At 33.7% G+C, this 21,708-nt stretch overlaps 1 protein-coding gene across 14 annotated transcripts in view; it reads right to left on the bottom strand.

The window, feature by feature from the left end:
* Positions 1-1,287: 1,287 nt before the first annotated feature.
* Kdm6a (lysine demethylase 6A) overlaps positions 1,288-21,708 on the bottom strand; it is an 87,717-nt gene continuing 67,296 nt past the window's right edge. For 7 of the 14 annotated variants that reach the window (XM_040733686.1, XM_040733680.1, XM_040733685.1 and 4 more), the window contains 12 exons: positions 19,986-20,115; positions 18,800-18,905; positions 18,007-18,212; positions 16,604-16,668; positions 16,454-16,528; positions 15,929-16,077; positions 12,057-12,171; positions 10,934-11,121; positions 10,130-10,271; positions 6,236-6,362; positions 4,506-4,693; positions 1,288-3,480 (listed from right to left, as the gene is read on the bottom strand). In XM_040733686.1, coding sequence (XP_040589620.1) covers positions 3,399-3,480; positions 4,506-4,693; positions 6,236-6,362; positions 10,130-10,271; positions 10,934-11,121; positions 12,057-12,171; positions 15,929-16,077; positions 16,454-16,528; positions 16,604-16,668; positions 18,007-18,212; positions 18,800-18,905; positions 19,986-20,115 — 1,573 coding nt within the window. In that variant the 3' untranslated portion in view covers positions 1,288-3,398. The remainder of the gene's footprint in view (positions 3,481-4,505; positions 4,694-6,235; positions 6,363-10,129; positions 10,272-10,933; positions 11,122-12,056; positions 12,172-15,928; positions 16,078-16,453; positions 16,529-16,603; positions 16,669-18,006; positions 18,213-18,799; positions 18,906-19,985; positions 20,116-21,708) is intronic. The other 7 variants (XM_040733682.1, XM_040733678.1, XM_040733690.1 and 4 more) reach the window with 1 other exon arrangement.

Genomic DNA, 21,708 nt, shown 5'->3' on the forward strand with positions numbered 1-21,708 from the left:
GCACCACCTCCAAGGATATTCAGCTATATTTGTGGTCACTCCTTAATTTTGGACTCAAACATCCAATTACTAATTTAACTTACATCTTCTGCCTATAGAACTTCTCATGTTATTTCCTATTCTGGCTAGAAGTACCCTCACTTAACTGAAAAAGATCTATCTAGTCTTTAAAATTTGAAGTTCAAACCCACAATATCTCTTCCTTTTCGTTCTGAGCTTTAGAAACATCCTAGTTGCAATACAGAAAAAATGGTTACAAAGGGCAATAAAGCCAGGCCAGGTATGGAAGTGTAAACTTTGTGCTTAGGAGGATCATGAGTTCAAGGAAACACAGTGAGGTTTCAATGTTCTTTTGCTTAAATCCAATAGATGGTTTCATACTAACTACAAAATGAAATACAAACATCTCATATAGCAGGAACAGTTTTCCAATGTTAAGTCCTTACATCTCCCCAAACTGACTTTTGGTATTTCTTCAACCTCAGCCATAACTCTTGGGGTTCCAATCCTGCCCTGTTAGGTGTAATGATACTGAAATGCATGCCCTAATGTCACTCCTGCTACTTGCTATCTCCTCTGTTTCCCATAATATATGGATTTGAATCTCCTCCCTTCCTAGATGTATGTATAAAGTCTAAAAAGCAAGAATTACATCTTATCCATTGCAGGACAAACGTGGAATAAATGAAAATCCACATAACTTTACGGCATGGCACTTGGGTATCGCTCCCTCATCAAACACACAATTTTTAGTATTTCATATCTAGAAGAAGACACCTCATTGAGTTAAGCTTCTAACACATGATCCTCAATTCTGGTTGGTCAATTACTAGTACTCTGAAGAGTTCTAATTATCAATTTGTTACTCAAGCGACTCAGATTTTATTACAACATGCGCAACCTAGAATAACAGGTTAAATAAACTGAATTGTTATATTGATGTTCATTAACATTATTTTTTAATTAGTGACAATGAGAAAAAATTTGTTGCCACTCTGAATCAACACTGTAATGTATTGTGATAAGCTTCTTTTTCTGACCAGTGTATATGCTATATGATGCAAATTTGTTTCATTACTAAGCCATCAGGATACTGTGTGACTTAATGAACTTACCAATACAAACAGTAAAGAAAACAAAATTATCCTATCTTCTAAAATCTGAAAAATGCAAATCATAAAGGCTGTTAATTGAAGTAAGGCTGATGACAAAGAACTTCACTCATCTGAGAGTAAAACTGATTTGACTTCTACCTTCTCTATTCAAAGACTAAGTTCCTAGCAAGTATTAATCTTGATATATTTATTTAAATGTGGATTACATAAAATCTCTTTTATAAAATGTAAGACAACATACTCATCTTGACAATAATCTTAACAAAATCACACAGAAGATATGTCATCAAGAGAAACAAGAACAAAGTAAGAACAGTTGGGTGTAGCTTTGCTCCTAAAAGGGTAGCTTATAATTTTTGTTCACAAAACATTTAGCTTATTTCACCCTGGAGGACTTTCTGGATAGGTGATCTTCACAAAGTAACCATTTAAACTATTTGTGGTTAAGCATAGTGGTCAGTACTATGATAAATGACTTTGAATTATTCCTTCCTTAAGTTATAAATAAGAAATGAATGCCAATAAACAATCAATGTTTACCAAGTTAGTAACCAACTGAATGAAACATCTCTATGCTATCAGTCCTTATACTGCTCCTAAGACATACTCCAAAAACTATCTGAAAAGATAATTAATGTAGTCAACATGGCATTTTAACAGACAAGACTAGAGATTTTCTTCACTTCTATCAACCAACCAACCAACCAACCAACCAACCAACCAACCCGCCCTTTACTTACAGCATTCTGTTCTTCCCTAATTTTGTGGAAAATTCTTTTAAGTACATGTGTTCCAAGTACTTGAGAAAATGGAGGTACAAATACAAGGTGCCATTATTATTAGAAAATGAAATCCTAGCATTACTTGGAAGTAATTTGGGAATGCTAATATAGCCTAGTATAGTTTACTGGTGATAAGGAATTTGTAGTCACCCACCCCACTGTCATGCATACAGGAAAGCATAAGATTTCAAAATTGCCTAACATTAAAAAATAAGTCTCTTAATTTATTTTCAATCTAAAACAGGACCCTTCATCCTGGAATTTTCTCCCCATATAAAATGTTGAGTATTGTATAGGATTTGGCAAGCCTGTGTTAAAACTACCTTTAAAGTTTTAAGTTCAATCACTATTTGTTTTCTATCATACTACATTTTGGCAGAACTTATTTATTTGTCTGTAATTGCAGTAGTTGCAATAAACCAGTCTGACATTTTAGGTTGTGAAGATACATACCATATATATTTCTTTAAAAATAATCATATTTTTTGTAAGCAATACTTTACAGTAGACACCTCAAAAATCTACCATAGATGTGAAACTTAAAACAAGAAAAATTCAAGTTCTAAATCTTTACACATATATATCTAGATTTCTATATATATTATATATACAGACTTAAGTATATATAAAATATATATAATCAGATCTGAAAAGTGAACAAAAATTGGGCACTATACATAAATTCTTTTTAAACTCAAACAATAGAAAACTCTTTAAACATTAAACAATTTTAATAAAAGTTTCTGTACAATGCTAAGCAGTTTTATTTACACATAGAAAATGTAATAGGAGTAGTGTTTGAAATTACAGAACTCCTTAAAATTTCAATGGCAGGTAAATCTGGAAAAAATAACAGCATTCCATTCACAAATATTTTCAAGCAATAAATATGTATTTATAAATAGTGTAAATTTACATCAAGATTAGAAACAAAAATCACAAATCTGAAATTTCTTAGTCTATGTGCAATGCATTATCTTTGTGACTTGGCTGTTAATTTTTTTAAATGTTTTATTTAGGAACCAAAAGTATAACCATCATGGTTTCAAAACAAGACAGAAAAACATAAAAGCAGTAAAAAAGAAAGTTTCTCAACTTTTCGGATTAAAAAAGAAAAGAAAAACTTAAAATTGCTAACTACCTTACAAAGAAATGATTAGCTAGGCTAGTAGTTTTTTTGTTTTTGTTTTTCTCCCCCAAGGAAAATTCTGAAAGGGAAAAGATGGATGAAAACCAGAAATACAGAAATATAAAAGAGGTTGTCTTCAAGTCAGTAGTCTGTATGGTGTTGCCAGTTTTGTCAGATATATACAAAACATGGGAATTATCATTTATTATTTTTTCTGAAGTTCAGCTGATTAGCTTTGAGAGTCCTGGCGTAGGAGCAGTACTCTCTCCCTGTCCAGTTGGTTGATACTCCATACTTGGAAGGTTGCATAGACACAGTTTTCAGCCAGCAGCCTTACGAGATAGCTACAAAAACCAGTGGTGCAGAACTGGGTTACATCCTGAATAGCAGAAAAGGTCTCATGCTTAATGTCCATGGAACAATATCAAGATGAGGCGGATGGTAATGGAGGGGCCTGGAAAGGAAGCAAGGCAGACTATTTTGGTATATTCATCACTAGTTGTGCTCCTTGGTTCACAGCTACAAACATGCAGTTGGTTTATGAGATTAGAAGAAATTATTTTCTGTTAAAAGGTCAAAAGCCTTGCTACACAGTGCAACTTCCTTTACGATCTCTCCCACCTGGCCGCTTTTTCTAAGAATCTAAGACTACCTTTATTTTACTGTTCCTCCAAAAGCTCTTAGAAAATTAGCTTACCACTTTGTATATATTGCTTTCTTTGACAGGACTTTATAGAAACAATTTAACAAATTAACTACAATTTTACTAGTGATTGCCTTCTGGAAACTGTCTTAGGAAGGTGATACATTCTTTTTGGTAAATTACAAATAATTTTCTTTTTTCTGGAAGCAATCTTGAAGACCATCCATTAAATTTCACAAGTTAGTTTTTGATTACCTATGTGGAAAGTATTAGAAGAAAAGAAAATTCATAAATTCTGTAGTTCTATTCAGATCTGCTTTGAGAGAAATGCTTCCCACAAGCACCTGTGGCTTGAAGTGAAAAATTTTGTGATTTGTTGAGTACACTGAATTTCATAAAGTTGTATCACATACCAGCAAGCGCTATTTCAAAGACTCCCATGGTATTAAAAGATCTGCTATATACAATTTTAAACAAATTCAATTATCCCTAAAAGTAGAATTGAATTTCAAAGCACACTCACAGATTCATTTTGTGAGCATTAACTATGCAAACAAGCATTCCATCAACAGTGATGAAACGAGACGAAAATCATGACACTGTTGTAAAGCAGTTTTAAAAATAATTTTTAGGTTGGTCTCTCTAAGAAGCAAATGAAAAATGATGTATGTCAATTTTACAGGAATAAATACTTGGAAGGGAAGGTAGTGGAACCAATATAAATACACCCTCATATAATATCTTGAGCCAAAGGAAAATCTACATGTTTCATTACCTCCCATTTACCAGGTGGCAGAATAAACACTACTGCCTCCCAGGCCAGCTAATGTACTCACATGTTGATTTCACTTACTAATGTAAATTGGTCATAGACTTGCATCAGGTCCTCCATTTTGTACTGTTCTAGCACCACAAAAGTTTCCAGATTTCCACTTGTTTTTCGTGCACAATCTTGACAATGTACTATGTAGGTCTTCCGAGAATTACTCTCATTAGTGACAAAAAGCAGATCAAAAACCTCCACCTGTTTTACACAAATGAAAACTGGGGTCAATAGAGATGGTGGTGCTTACCGTACTGCTTCTGTGTATTCATGGACTTCTACTTTAACACAATTGTAGACAGTCAGAAATATGGGGGTCAGGGTGGGGCGGAGGGTTAAGAGTGAGATTGAAAATGTTTACACTGCACCAAATCCCAAGACATTATAGCAGTCATACTTAGGGGAGTGACTGAGAGGAGTGTTATAAAAGTGTGATAAAACTTAATTTAAAATTTTAAATAAATGCCAGTTTATCATATTTCACATTATCATAAATGGGTAACAACATGAGTATAAAGAATGTAGCTGAAAATTTTGTAAGCATTCTTTAACTTGTCCCTCATTTCTAACTTTTAATGAGTTACCTCGTGGATTTCATCTTCTAGATCACTGGGTCCTAACCTATGGGTCACAACCCCTTTGGCAAACCTGTCTCCAAAAAATTGACGATTCATAACAGAAGCAAAATTAGGTATGAAACAGCAACAAAAAAAAAAAAAAAAAACAACTTTATGGTTGGGGTCCCCACAATATGAGAAACTTAGAGGGTTGCAGCAATAGGAAGGTTGAGAACCACTGTTTATTGTACCATTTTAACAATCCATTGTCATGTTCTAGTCTAGCATACTGTATTGTGTCTCATTTTCTCTGTCCGCTACAACCATTCCTTTCTCTGAAACAGACATATGACTTGGTTTACTTCTCAAGTTTCTGATGGATTCAACTACTCTGGAAGAAATACCACATTATTTGATGGCATTCAAGACGCACTGAAAGCTACCATGTGACCTAGATTTGTGAGAAGAATCTGCACTGCTAATATTGTAGTTGCACTAGGTACCTACCCTTTTCTAAAGCCATTCCATTTCCCCACTCATGGTACCCATATTAAAGCCAACCAGTGTTTTCACTAGTTTGTAGTCTGTTGAAATCATATTCGTCCTTCAAGAGAGGGCTAAAAGTTATGGATTTCTTGTTTGCTTTTGTGAGCTCCTATTGCCAATACCAGAAAGGAACTATTTCCCTCTCTGCATTTTTCCTACTAAACCCACTTTCATATTCATTATAGCCTGATGTGCAGTACTACTAAGTTAATTGTAACCTATCCTCCCCTAAAAGATTTTAAGTTCCTTTAGACCCGGTACCACTTTGTTACTCTTGCAACCTTTAGTCACAGGAGAAGATTGAAAAGGGAACTGGGAACTCCACCAGAAAGAATAAACACTGAAGTACACTGAGTTATACCAAACTCAACCCAATTTATTGACGTCTGTATACATCAAGGTTTCTCCCAATCTAAAATCTCACAACTTTCCTTGTTGGTTAATGATCTACCAGCCAAATGACTACAGTAGATATGTTAAAGGTTAACGAGCTGTTACACCATTAAATATTAATATATGATAAGATAATAGCAAAATTGAGGACAATGCCAATCACAGTAAACTGCATTACCAAAAAACGATTGATTAAAAAACAAAAGCAACTCTCTATAAACAACTGTGGGCAAGAACTATGACTTACCTCACAAATGCTACAATAATGAGCTGGTTCTTCTTTTGTCCGCCCATGCCATATGATCTCTTTTCCTGCAGCAATTAGAGCTTCCCTCAATGTCTGACATTGCTTCAAAGTTCTCAAAAGACAATACCTAAGATAGGGGGAAATGACTCATTACTAGCAGCTAAATACTACATATTTTTCACCTAAGAGACATACCAATCAGAAATAATGCCAAGAGATTTGGTTCTAACGTCTATTTTCCTTTTGCTGTTTGTCTTCTGTTTTCCCTTCCCAGATATTTTTGAGACCTGATAGCTGAAGATAGCATGTAACTCACCATGCATGCATTTGAGAGGCCTCAAGTGTGCAACAATCAAACTTGCCTTCCCAGTGCTGAGATAATAAGCGTGAGCTACCACGCCCAGCTCATTTGTCAATTTTTCAGATACTATTAGATTAAAAAATAGGGCAAATGCTCAGCAGTTCTAAGGATGACAGTATCATGTCATTTATAGTTGAGATTAATTGGTATCTGAACATCACAACATAAAGGTCTTACTTAATATATAAAAACTGACTCATTGTTTAAATGAGTTATTAACTTGGGTTCTTAGCTGGGTGAATTAATTATTTAGCTATAAACTTACAAAACATAATGTCAACTTTAGGGTTGCAGGCTTTCTTTAAAGATCATATTCCAAGAAGTTCACTGTATTTGGTTTCTTGACTTTTTGAATTTTTAAATTACTTAAAAACAATGCTTTAGGCTGGGGTTAAATGTCAAACCTAAAAGCAGTTGTCAGAGTAAGTATGCATATGGGTATGTATATATTTATGGTACTAGAGAAAGCAGCAGCTAAAAATTCAATATGGCCTGTGGCTCCTTCTACTCCTCCTCGGTGTTTCATTTAATTCTAAAGGCACAGATCTTACTCAAGGTTTTTGTATGTTTATTTTTGAGATAGGGCTTAGGGCTAGCTCTGGCTGTCCTGGAATTTGTTTTGTAGATCAGGCTGGCCTTGAACACACAGAGATCTGCCTGCCTCTGCCTCCCTAGTACTGGGACTAAAGGCGTGTGCCGCCGCCACCACCCAGTTTCAAGATTTTTTCTCTTTTTTATTTAATGCAAAGCTTCAAAATAACATTTTCCTTCTTTAAGAAAACAATGCCTAAACTGCAGATATCTAAATAAGGTTTGCAAACTCAACTATGCTTCTATATAAAGGCAAACAAAAATAATATAAATAAAAATGAATACAAAATACCAGGCAGGGGGAATTATCTGGTATACCACTTACTTTATGCCAATTAAATTCTTTAACTGCTCAGTTAGGAGGGTTATCTTTGTATTGCAAATGCAGGAACTCAGGGCCTCAGTGTAACTAAATTTGTATGAAAAAAATACAAGTCTCTAGACTAGATATGAATTAGGTTTGAAAAGCAGGAAGCCTCAAACTTCTCCATCGCACACTGTAGTCCTTCTTTTTTGGGTACTCTCCATGTCCTATTCTTACTCCCTCTAGCTCCCACCCCCACCCTGAAACACAAGCCTTGGATCTATAGAGTATCATTTCAGTCTTTACTCACAAAAATGAACCTTCATCTTCAAAGCTATTAACTACTTTGGTAATTTAGCTTCAGTTAGAGGATGCTAGGAAGTCTTCTGCAAATCATCACTCTGTAATATTTATTTTCTGCTATAAGAATCCTAGGAAATGTATTTATTTTCTGAAAATGTAAAACTACACTTTTTCCTTGCTTTTATCATGTTTGAACACAGAAATTTTGTGTCCAGCAACTGAATTAGAAAATTTAGAGAGGCAAGCACTGAACAGGATTTAACTTCAAATCTAGAGGTTCAAGGGCAATGAATCCAGGAAGTAATAGGATCAATGTTCTCATTGCCTAACAATTAAGATTTCAGTAGAAAAACAAAACAAAACAAAACTGTCTAAGATAAAAAAAAATGCCACTTTTTTGTGTGTAAGTATATTTTAGGAACAGGGTCAGAAATTATTTTAGCAGATAGAGAAAGACAATTCTTTAACATTCAACTCCTGTTATTTAACTATTTGGATGAAAAACTATGTTAAAAGACAGGTGATGTGTACAATCTTATTGGAGGTAGAGACAGGAGGATAAGTTTAGAACAGCCTGAACTGTCCAATGAGACTCCTGTCTTATATATACATGAAAAAAAAAAAAAAACCACAAAAAGAGGCTGCAAGCATAGTATATTTGAAGTCACACAATCCAGCCAAAAACTGATTTGAAAAGGTAAGTGAAAGTTTAGAGGACAACTTCAAAAGAGAGTGAAAATGAAACATTATATTCATAAACTGACATATTGACATCATGGACACTAAAGAACAAAGAGAAAATTTTCACATTAGAACTTGAGGGTGAGGCACATAGGAGAATTGCCAAGAGTTCAAGGCCATACTGGACTACATAGTGAGTTCTAGGCCAGTCTGAGATACAGAGTGATACCCCCTTTCAAAAGCAAAAGGAACAAATATTAGCAAATAATTTACATTACCTTTTGATAATCTGAGTTACTCAACATGGTCAATAACTACCCACCAAAGACAAACAACCAGCAAGCAATGAATCTGCTATTTTAAGCAAAGTAATTGTTCTGAGACAACTCCCAGCCATGATCAATTATGTAAGTACATTACATGTTATGCTTTGATTTTGTTTTTTGATCTTCATATATATTGTACCTGGTCCTAAGATGAGGTAAAATAGTACAAATGAAGAGAGGTCACAGACATGTTACCTTGCCTACACATAAAATTTGGATTTAGGTTTGAAATAATTTTTAAATAATTAGGGTTATTTTCAAAAGACAACATTTTGAAACATAGTAAATCACTATACCTAGATGAGAAGTACTTAATATAAATACTACACCAAAATATCAGGAAGTGTACAACAGAATATTTTAAAATGAAGTTTTGAGGCCAATTCTGTAAAAGTTACTAGTCAAACAAATTTGGAAAATATGTCTAAAATTTTTTGAAAAAATAAAGGACTCAATTAAATCCATCACTTCCCCCTTTATCTTCTATGTAGGAACATCTATTGTATAGGTACTGGTGCACATGCATGTTAATCTCAGGTGTCTTTCTCAAATGGCTCTCCATCTATATTTTGGGACAGGGTCTTTCAATGAATCTGTAGTTCATCAATTCAGTTTGGGTGGCAGACCAACGAACTTTAGGGCTCTGGCAGTATCTGCCCAAATGTGCTGAGGTTACAGATACCAGTTGCCATACCCAAAAGCTGGATATGGCAACTGGTATCTGTTCTAATGATCTGAATGAAGAACCTCAAGCTTATATAATGGGTAATTTACTGATTTAACCATCACCCCAGTCCTCATTTCTCATTTTTTGACCATAATTCCCTATCACTAGTGAGTGAAATTTACACTATTATAAAAAATACTTTGAAAATATTACTTGTAAGTAGAACCTGACAATGAGTTACACACACATATTCAAACTAAGTCACTAAGATAAGACTTTATACAAACATATAAAGTACTTAAAACAGCCAAAATAGGGGGAACAATTATAATTTGATCAACACGGGAAAAATGACATGTTAGTCAACTCACTATATTAACTACTTTCTAATAACAATTATTCTGTGATATTCTTCCTTCAGTGACTAAAAGCAGACATTTAATATTGTGAATCTTCTGCTGTAGAAAATTTTCTAACTTCCTTTTTAAACCATAGTGGGCTATTTGGAAGGGAACTGTATTTGCAACAAGCAGATTCTCATATTTTGCTAGACTTCTGGATCATCTTGTTTTAATGTTACCATAATTCTATGGTGGAAAAAGTATTTGACAGTCAACACCCCCCTGCCACACCAAGAGTAGCAATTTTAGAAAGCACTTACTTAATCATTTCAAAAAGCTTTGGATCTGAAACCTTGATATTTCGTGCCATATTCCAGGAAAGATGAACCATGGGTACTATTGACTTCACACTTTGCAATTTGTTCCATTCGTACCGTTCCACTGCCAATTTATACTGGCAGGCTAGGGGAAAAAATTAAAAACAAAACAAAAACAAAAACTAAACTATCAAAAGATGTGAAGATAACCATTATCATCTCATGAAAATCTTAAAGCATCACAAAAAAAATTTTTTTTCTTTGCTTATGTTTTTTGACACAGGGCTTCACTGTGTAATTCTGGAGGTCCTGAAACTTACTTCATAGACCAGCTGGCCTCGAACTCAGAGATCTGCCTGTCTCTGCCTCCCGAATGCTAGGATTAAAGGTATGAGCTACTATTACCTGGCTTACAAAAATGATTATCAGTAGTAATCATATAGAGTGCTTCATATTACCATTTGCCAGATACTGTATCAACAAATTATTATCCATTATCTCATTTAATTCTTAGCATTGCCTTATTATCGTCACCAGATGAAGAAATCAAGGACTGGAGGAATTAAGTAACTTGCGTAAACTTACAAAAGCCAAGTCCTAGTTCGAATCCCAAGTCTTTCTGGCTCCAAAGGCCACATTCTTAATCTCAGGGCAATACTACCCGAGAATAGGTATAATTCTAACTATATTTTATAAAACATAATACAGGAGAAAAAAGGAGGCATTTTCTTGTAAAGAAAAAAATACATTTATTATTTAGAATTTTTTAAGGGTAAATCTTTTTTCAAGTCTATTCTTTTAAAATACCTGTAAGTGGACCAACGTTCCAAGCAATGTTGTTGCACCAGCCAATAGCTTGAACCCAGTGAACAGTGCCTGCATTTATCCAGACCAGATCTCCAGGTCGCTGAATAAACCTATATACTGGAACATTGGCGTCATAAAGATCTTCAAGATTAGGCCACCAAGAACCCATTAAGAAATTCAGATTATTTCTGAAATAAGAAAAACAGAGCAAATCGATGAAGGACTCTAATATTTCTTCAGAAAAAAGGAATGTCAGAAGTTTTTTAATGATAATTTCAACAAAGCTTAACTGATAATGTAATGAAAACATCTGTATGTATATAAAGTGAAATTAATTGCACTTCATTTCATTAAGCCCCCACTCCAATTTCCGACACGAACCTTTCCCTTCCTACAGTACCTGGAAATCATTAAAAGACAGAGGATGGAAATGAATTCATTTAGACTCAGAAACTCCACTCAATCTGGTCTCTACTGCTGCTCTGACTCATAAGGAGAAAATGATGTAGAATTTGTCAACTTGTATATGGTTTACAAGATCACCTAATTAAAACTAGGCAGTTGAAAACAAACTTGTACACATCATGCACAATAACCGTGACCACTACTATGACCACCATTTTGGAAACATTCTATAGATCCTATTACTAATATTGAATTTTAATATTTTGCAGGTTATTCATCATAAGATGAAACACTTTAGAAAAACTATACAACAACTTTTCCTATAAAAGAATTTTATACATTTCAACTAACCACTTCAAATTTTATAATTTTGGGGAAGAAGAACTCATATAGTGGAAATATTTGCTTAAATCTAAGAAGCAACTGTTACCTCATATCAGGTTAAAGTTTATACAAAAATATAATGCTGACATTTTATAAATAAACATTACTAGAAGGCAGACATTACCATTTATTTGCATATGACCAATGACTGATTTTGTATTAAAATAACAACTATGACAGCGACCATAAATTTTCTTATAACATAAAATAATAGGTTTTCCACTAAATGGTAACTAAAAGCTGACTATATATTCTTATTAGGCTATCCAGTTTGCCCTTTACAATTATTGTTGTATAATAATTATGTCTAAATAAACTCAGTTTGGAAACCTACTTTTCACAGAAGTCATTCAGAACACCCCAATAACCTTCAGGAACAACAAACCATTCACAGTCACCTGGGCCAATATTTATATTAACTGAACAGAAGTTATTATTTTCTTGATGACCTAAAAAGTGAAAAGAAAAATAAATCAACATACTATTAGTTCTACAGAAAATGTGTCTTTAGACATGAAACCTTTAAAATGTTAAATGGAGAATGTTAAAGATTCAGTTCTTTCTTTATAGTGTTGAGTGTGGCTTTATGACGGAGTTTGGTCAACCACTCCTAACTTACTCAGTAATGGCTAACATGGAAGGAAAAGTAGAGTTTCTGCTATGATAGGTTGCTTGGATCAGTGTAACATTAACCAAAGCAAGCTTTTAGGCTCACTTTCCTAAATATAAACAATTTCTATAAGATTACTATTTTGAAGATGAATGAAAATGTTTAGAATGATGTCTAATATAACAATATACATTAGTTACAGTTGCCATTACTTTTTTTTCTTTTTCACTGTGAACAAAGCCTGGTCTTAAAAACAGAGTTTAGAGAGATGGCTGCTCTTGCACTTTGATCTCAAAACCACAGCAGGGGGCTCCAAGAGTATCTCACACCTCTGGTCTCCGTGGCCAATTGCACTGATGTATATACCCACACAACTAAAAATAATAAATCCTTTAAAGGGTAATAAAAAAATAAAACAGCTACTCTCAAGGATTGGTGCCAACAAAAAATTGGCAAAATAGGAGATGCTCCCTCTCTCCAAACATCAAGATCAACTTTATCAGAACTCAGGGAGAAATCATATGTTTAATGCCTTGAAATAAATACCTGACCAAATGAAAGACAACTTAAAGCTAATATACATTTGTAATATAATACTTTATCTTACCTTCCCTGTATTACATGCTAAGTTATAAACTTTAAAAACTTAATATTTGTATTTCTGGTGTAGTGCCCTGGTCCCTGTTTGTTCTAGATGTAGGCAAGTAATCTTTGTTCCAAGGAATTATATTTTGTTTTATTTTCACTTAACTGAGAATTCGGCAAAGAACTGAAGCAAGGGCTCATTATTGTTTCACCTAACTCAGGGTAAGCAATATAATGGGTACTTCGTAGTTATAAGTAGATATTTGGAAATTCCCTTAGTAGGAATTCCAAATAAAAATAAGCTGTTGTTATAATCAGAATTACTCAACTTGAAATGTCTATATAAAATTCTTTAAGAGTAAAGCCTGAGCACAATCCTGTAGTTTAAAATATACATGCTTGATAAAGTCAGCTAAAACTGCTATCACTTGCACATAAGTAACTCCAGAACACACAAAATGGTATTTCTTATGTTGTACTGATTAAAGTATATACATCTCTTGTAAGATTATGCCATCTAATAACAAAAACTGTTTGAAATGTGAGTTGGAAGCAGTAGCAATTGCACAGTATACACTGGATTTTAAATATTGGCATAAAAAACTGTGAAACAACATTGTAATTTTGTATTGATTATATGTTTATACTTTGGATATTATAGGGCAAAATTAACTTTTTCCTACTTTAATGTATCAAAATGAATTTTAAAATGTATTTCATTTGCATTGCATTCCTATTGGACACTACTACCTTAAAGGAACTCTTCAGATATTCAATTGAGAGAATGGGAGAAAAATCGTTACCAAAAGCATATCAGATAGGGGGATAACTGTAGAAATTTATAAAGAACCAAAAATATTAAATTCTTCTTCCTCCTCATTCAATAAATGGGCTAATGAACTAAGGTTTCAAAAGAAGGACTATAAATGGCAAATAAATATTTGAAAAATTGCTCAATATCCTTAGACATCAGGAAAATGAAAAATTAAAACTACTTTGTAATTGCTGTCTCTTAACCCAGACAGAATGGGTATGAAGAAAACAAAGGACAAAAAGTGCTAGTGAGGCTATAAAGAAAGAAACCCTTCTGGTGGCAACAACAGAAATGGGTATAGAGATTCCTCAGAAACTTTACAAGCACAACTTCTGTATAATCCAATTTACATCAAGAAACCACAGAAATAATAATGTTCACACTGACTGCTGCACTATTATAATAGTCTAAAAACATGGACCCAGCCTAGATAAATGAAATAAAAGAAACTGTCACACATAAACACAACATGAATTTTACTCAGATGTAAGAAAAATGAAATTACAACACTCAAAGGAAAATAAATGGAATTGGAGATTATTATGCTGCATGATGTGAGCAGCTTAAGAAAGCAGTGTCACGTTTTCTCTCATGTACAGAAATCTATTTTTAAATTAATATTAAAAATGATTTAAAGAATATAACAAAATGTTAAGATTTTTAGTGTCGATATTTACCCCCACCAAATAAAAATGTACAAAATGGAGAGGAGGCATGAGAGTCCAGAGAGAGTGAACTGGCTCAGTACATAAAAATATTTGCTGCTACTGAAGCAGGATAATCAGAGTTCAATCCTCTAGATCCACATGGTAAAAGGACAGAAACTGACTCTGGCATGTTATCCTCTGACTTCAACATCTATGTCACCGCACATATATGCAGGCTTGTGCAAGCATCTGTGAACATACACAATAAATGTAATAAAGCATCCAAAACACATTCAGAATAGTATAGGTACAAGTGACAATTATTCTTCAAATTTGTTCTTTCCTAAGATTTACAATGAAAGATTCTTTTCAACTAAGGCATACTATTTGCAGAAAACAGTTCAAAATGGATGGATTTCAAAGCAGAATCAATCTGGTAAAGTTTAAATAGCCTGATAAGTTTAAATAGCCTGCCCAATATTTATATTGCTGTCTAATGATGGAGCAGAAAGTAGAACATGGTTCTCTTGTCATTCATGCCAGTTTTTGTCCTTTATTTAACTATGTATATTATTCAGAATTAGGTTTCAAATGACACACGAGAATAAAACTACAAACAATTTGTGTTGTTTGTAGGTTTAATAATACTCACTCTTACATTTTAATCTCCAAAGATCAAATTGTATATTCTACAGAGGAGATTCATCTGAACAGCCAGAGATAGAAACCAATGATCTCTATTAATCAGAAGGAACGTGGTCCTATTTAGAAATGATTCTAAAGCTATGATTCATTAAGGTGACAAAGAAAGGAGGAAGCAGTCTGGTTTTTAAGCTATGATTACTTCAAGTAAAAGAATAAAACATGTGACAAGAGATATGCAACCTATAGGTACGTTATTTCTTATCAGTGGCGGTACTAATTCATTGATGCTAGGATTACAGAGATTTGTAAATAATTCAAGACATCTCATGTCAATCCTTGGGGCATGAAGAAGATACTACATTAGTAGTATGGAAACGTGAACGCTGAAAATTAAATAACTTGACATGAAGAAAGCAATTAAAAGAAAGGATATGACTTGCAAAAACTGCACAGTCTAACTGGTGGCAAAGTCCACAGGAAGAGTCTAGTAATTGCTCCATATCGGGTATTTTGAAACTGTCAGTTGCAACCTAACCAGATGATAGTAAACAAAGTTTCTTTTTAAAACTAAGCAGAATGAAAGTGAAGCTGTTGTTATATACAAGACATGTACTAGGCCATGATATATTTCTACTATGACTGTGATCTAGAAAACTGTGAGGAAACACTGTACCCCTGCCATTCTTAGAAATATGCAGGAACAGCTGTTGGGTCACAGGGAGCTCTAATGAACTTTTTAAGAACAAAATATTAATATCAGATTTGAAAGATATCAAGGGGAAAAATCCTGTAAAATGCATCAAATCTTATAAGAACAATAACTCTTTTAGTTCTGTTCATTTTAAATGGAAGAGTCTGATTCTCTTTACATGCTTCATCTTTTATGATATGTTAATAAAATTTACCTGGTGTTCTGCTTCCTGGAACTTTCATATATAATTGAACTGTGTTCATGCCCAGTATAGTATGGCCAACATGGCTTAGAAGATTTCCTGCTGATACGACACGCACAAAAGCAGGAAGTTTAGTCAGCTCATGTAGTTGTAGCTTCCACCTGTAAAGAAAAAAGTAACGCCTTTCTATAAATATTTGTGGAAGTTATCTATTTCTTCAAAGCTCTTATGTTCTAATCAAAAACCACAAATCTACAACTATTTTACTTTCACATAAGAAAAATGGAATGCTTAAATTATCTTTCCAATGAAAAACAAAATTATAGACCTAGAACATAAATGGAAAATTAACTACCATAAAATTAGGGTATTAGTAAGAAAGAAAAAAATAGCATGCAATAGTCTTAAATTTAAAAAAATTAACTATAAAGTCTAGTAAAATTATTTAGTTTGATCTCATGTAACTTTAGAAAAATAATAGGGAATAAAATAGAAGAAATTGTTCCATCAGTTTACAGAACAATCATAAGGACTTACTTTTTGTCATCAGACAGGTCAATGTTGGTCCCAAACTTAATGGTTTTAAAGGGGCCTTTTCTCCTTTTCCCAGAACTTAAAAAGAAAGACGCAGAATTACAAGCATATCTTTTAAGCAGCAATACTAAGTGGAAATGAAAAATGACTTACTTATCTGATGATGTAGATTCATTATCAGAGTGGTCTTTATGGTGACTTCTTTTCTCATTTTCTTCCTAAGATTAGTAAAAGGCATTTTAGCTTAGTATTCCACACATCTTTCCTTCTTGCCACTAAACTACAGATTCTCATACTTTGCAAGGAGAGAAAAGTGATATAATTGACTATAATGCAATGCAACTTGCAGGACAGGTTTCATTAGATGCATTTCCTTTGTAGGATTGTAGAAGAGGACTTGATACAAGCTGGAGTTATCTAAAGGGAGGGAATCTGAACTGAGAAAATGCTTCTATAAGAATAATTCTGTAAGAATTTTCTTGAGGGGGAAGAGCCCAGCCCTTTGTGATTGTGAAGTACCACCCCTGGGCTAGTGTTCCTGCGTTCTGTAAGAAAGCAGGTTGAGCAAGCCATGTGGAGCAAGCTAGTGAGCAGCTCCCCTCAAGGCTTCTGTCTTGAGGTTCCTGCCCTGTTTGAGTTCCTGTCCTGAACACTGCTGTGGAAGTATAAGTCTTTCCTTCTGAAGCTGTTTTGGTATTTCATCGCAGCAATAAAAACCCTAACCCAAAACAGGAACACAAATATATAATTTCATGTAAAAATGTATGGACTAAAAATGTGAACTCAAAGAAAGATTCTAAGTATTTTTAAAGAGTCAAGCAAATCTAGTAAATTAAATTAAATTTGCTGGACAGGATATGCGAACAAGCAACTCAGCAGAAAGCAGAATAATATTTCAAAGAACTCACTACTGTGGATGGTTTATCTTCAGTTTATGGGACAAAGTTCTCATTATAATAATAATTATGATTAGTTTTGAATTTCAGATTTTAAAATTTCTATATATGTTGAAATGATTCCTCTCAATTTCTACTTCTTCCTCAGCATTCTTTCATGAACTAAGACTGGAAGGAAGAACACCAATACTTCCAGAAAGAGTTGTCTATCTGATAACTGCACAAGATACGAAATTCTTCAAACGTAAAGCAAACTCAAGACAGGTGTAGCCCCCAAATCAGTGATTCTCAATAAGGAACAACTCTGTCTCCAGGAAATATGTGGTACCCTATAACACACACAACAGCCCCCACAACAACAAAAATAAATAAATAAAAATAAAAAAATTAAAATCAACACAAATTGTCAGTAGTACTTTAGTTAAGAAACTCTGCTTTAAACATAAATATCTCAGATAACCTGGGAAACATCTTTCTAGACAGTAATTCCATCTCTGAACAATACTTACTAAATCAGCTCATACATTTGTTTAAAGTCAACTGGGTAGCACTTACAAGGTGTTTTATGTAACAATATAATCTGATAAATTTTATTTTCAAAATTGCAAAATGAAACATGTTTTAAATCTATAAAATAATTTACAGGAAGCAGAAACTTACCCTCAATGATTCTTGGAATGAGGAGGCTTGGTATTGAGCATATTTAGCTATTGTAGTATGAGATCTATTACTTTCACAATGCCAGATTTTCTTGGTTCCAGTAGGGTCCCAGTTTTCATCAGCTGGTTGTAACAACTGTGTTCTTACTTCGACAATATGTTCATTGTTAGCTTCCACCAAAGTTTTAGTAGAGAAAAGTCCCAGGTCTTTATTATAAGCAAGCCATAAATAAATAAAGTCAGCAAAAAGAAAATAAAAATGCATACAACTGCCCCTCCTTTTTAAAAAAAGATAAAGCATTTTATAGCAATATATCCAGTCCCCCCCCAGAAATGACCAAGTCATCTATATATAATCTGAAGGACTGGTCATACCCAATGCTCATGTTACTCCCACAAAGAAAGAGTCAAGAGTTCAATCGTCAAACTTCTCAAGTACTTAATTTTTGTAGGTGCTAGTAAATGCCAACAGGGCTATAGTACAGTATTTGATGAGCACCCCAAATTTCACTTACATTTTCCTAGTAGTAAACATAAGCTACTATTATATTATTAGATAAAAATAAAAGGTAAACTAAAAAACTACTTCTAAATTGCCAGCAACCAACACTGTCATCATTATGCGTTCAAATCATGGATTTCAAATAAAAATCAACACCGGCCCCCCATCCTTATCAGAATAAAAATAAGTTTGTGTGAGTGGTGGTAGGTAGTAACATAACTCTCTACTGATACTTTAAAAGGTTAAAAGACAGCATGCATAGAAAACATTTTAATTTTTACTTAAAGCATACCTAATTTAAGAGCTCCAGCAAGGCCACGTATTACTGTCACAGGATTGTTTGGGTTCGTACAAAACTGATGTAATGGAGGAAAGAAAGCATCACGCTTATTTTCCAACTGTAAAATTAAATTAAAATATGTGGTTACATCTCAGGAAAATAGCTGTTAACTTAAATATTATGCTTCAGATTCACTGCGCACCAATGTAAAGATTTTATTTCTTGTCTTCATATTTCTTTTCTATTTTCAAGTATTTTTGCATTTTGATTTTAGTTATCACTAGATAATAAGTAACCAAATATATTTTTGTGTACTACATATTGAACAAATTATGTAGCAGAAATTACACCTAAATTTCAAAAAAAAAAGTGCTTTGAATATTATTGAACCTTTAAAAGGAAGAAAAAACAAGGAGCGGGTGTGGGTAGGTAGGGAGAGCAGCTCAGTGGTGGTAGAGTTTGCTCAGCTTTCATAAGGCCTTCAGTCCAGTTCCCGAGAGCAAGAAAGCACAAAGTATGGACTGGGTTGTAGGTCCATGACAGAGTGTTTAACTGACATCCACGGGGGCTCTAGGTTTTATTTTCAATACTGCCCTTATTAAAAAACCAGTAAGAGTTAAAAAATCTAATATAGAAGCTGAGAATGCTGTTCTTAACTGCTAAGGCTATTTGGATATTTCTTTTATTATAAGTATGAAACAGAATAAATGTTATGGTCCATTACAATTCATAGATTTAAAACCCAATTTATCAAAAATGTTAAGTAGTTCCAAGTAGCTTTTAATATTGCTCAAAATTAAGGCAGAGAAAGTATTTTTTACTTATTCTAACATAAATAATTACAGAGAAACTATGGATGTAGTAATAATGTATAGTACTAGCCCAAACCAGGCTAAGCTCTGGATTTAGTCTCCAGCACAGCAAAACAAAAACAAACAAAACAAAGCAAAAAACAAAAAAAAAACCCAAAAAAACAAAAAAAACCAAATTTTCTAATATAATCACAGCTGAAAAGGTATTTGCAAAATACCATGAAATCTTTTTCAATAATTCTTTTTTGTTGCCAAATATTCACACTGCTGCTGATAACTATAATATTCGCTAAAGAGTAGCCATGCTGACCTAAAAGCTTTTTACAAAAGACAAATAAAAGTAAACATTGGTTTGGCTGCTATCTAGTCAGTCAATTCAGACTCACATAAATACTAGGTGTAGGTGGATTCAACTTGTCCTTTGGCAAGGGAGGGTATGGTGAAGATGGTGGTCTTGGAGGCGGACATTTATCCAACAAAATGCTACTGTTAGACAGGCCATTTTTGCCTAGATTCCTTTAAAAATAACAAAGAGGAAAAAAACAGCTTTACATTTACATAGAAGGCAAACATTCAGAATTAACTTCTAATTATAAGAATACCCATTTTCATAAGTCCATGAATTTTGAATCCAGTGGGAACAAGAAAGTTATTTGTGCAAATATTTATTTTGATTCCTATATGCTGCACTGAAGACAACTACAACATGTGAAGCATAGAAAACATTTCCCATTGTTTGTGATTTCTTTATCCAAAGAACAAGTATGAGCTTTAATTTTCTTTCTATCACCAGAATTTTTCCCATTCAAGGTTAATACTTTGCTCAACCAAGAAAAAGTACAAACAGGTCTTATCAGTAGTTTCTTACTGTGTCTCAAAAATTATCTGACTGTTAAAAGCAAGTTTGAAACAGAAATTTCTCTGAAATCACTGATGCATGTAAACATTTTCTATGTGAGTACACTTATCAATCTTAATGCTGTAGACAGATACAAAGTATTCATGTTATCTTCTGAACACTTTTAAGATACCTCAAGCCAGATATAATAAAACTTTATCATAATAATCTAAAGTAGACAGAAAAGGAAGCAAAGTTATGAAATAAGATGGCGATGAAGAGGATTTAAGAAATTCATTTTTTTAAAAAGTCCTTTCTCCCATTTAGAAACAACCACAATTAGGAGAGAAATGAGAGTAATGTATTCTGTGAGCAAACCACCTATTCAAATCTTTTCCTAAAAAGCTCCTATACCACAGATCCCAGGTCTCTTAATACCAGGCCTGTGTGACTTTCATCTTTGTGTTCTGGGAGCCTTAAGCCAGCCCAGGCTACTATCAACCAAACACCCCATTTACTTGCAGTCGAAACTGATTTTTCCTTCTAAGTTTCAGAGGATTGATTTCCTATCTCATCATTAAAATTTTTCCTGCCAAAATTGTCTGAACTAGCCCAAGTCCACCCCAGTGACTGATAGGCAATTTGGTGCAGCTAGCAACTTATAACTGCCTTAAGTCTAATACGAAACCACTAGAACATACTCTAGTGAATGTCCTAATGTGCCCATCGGCATCAAAAAAAAGATGAGAAGAGTATCATCTTTAACACATTAAGAAATACAACCAACTAGGCACACTGTAGCATAAAATTTTATTAACAAAAACTGCTTTCACACTGCTCATAACTTGTGGGCCGTAACACAGCTCCAAGAACCCAATTTTTTATTTTACTGTTGTTGTTTGCTGTTGTTGCTGAGTCTACAGAGACTGGACAAGCCCCTGCTTTAGCAGGGTAGAAGCAGAACTAGGAAGGGAGAGCAGAGATCAGATCAGCCTAGAAAGAGGAAAATAGAAGACAAGTATATTGGAAATGCATCAAGGCAGTTTTTCTAGAGTCAGCTATGGCTACTGACATGGACACTTAAAGAGGTTCAATGCTGAAGTGGATGATAGTAACTTGTAGACAAAAAAAGACTAATGCTTCTAAATTTAAATTTTCTAAAGAAACAAACTCTAGAAATTCAGGAACCCTACTATGTGACTTAAATTTTTGTTTTGTTTTGTTTGTTTGTTTTGTTTTTACGAGACAGGGTTTCTCTGTATTGTTTTCGA

The sequence above is a fragment of the Mesocricetus auratus genome, unplaced genomic scaffold (assembly GCF_017639785.1).
Source record: "Mesocricetus auratus isolate SY011 unplaced genomic scaffold, BCM_Maur_2.0 Super-Scaffold_100033, whole genome shotgun sequence".
In the NCBI taxonomy this organism is placed as follows: domain Eukaryota; kingdom Metazoa; phylum Chordata; class Mammalia; order Rodentia; family Cricetidae; genus Mesocricetus; species Mesocricetus auratus.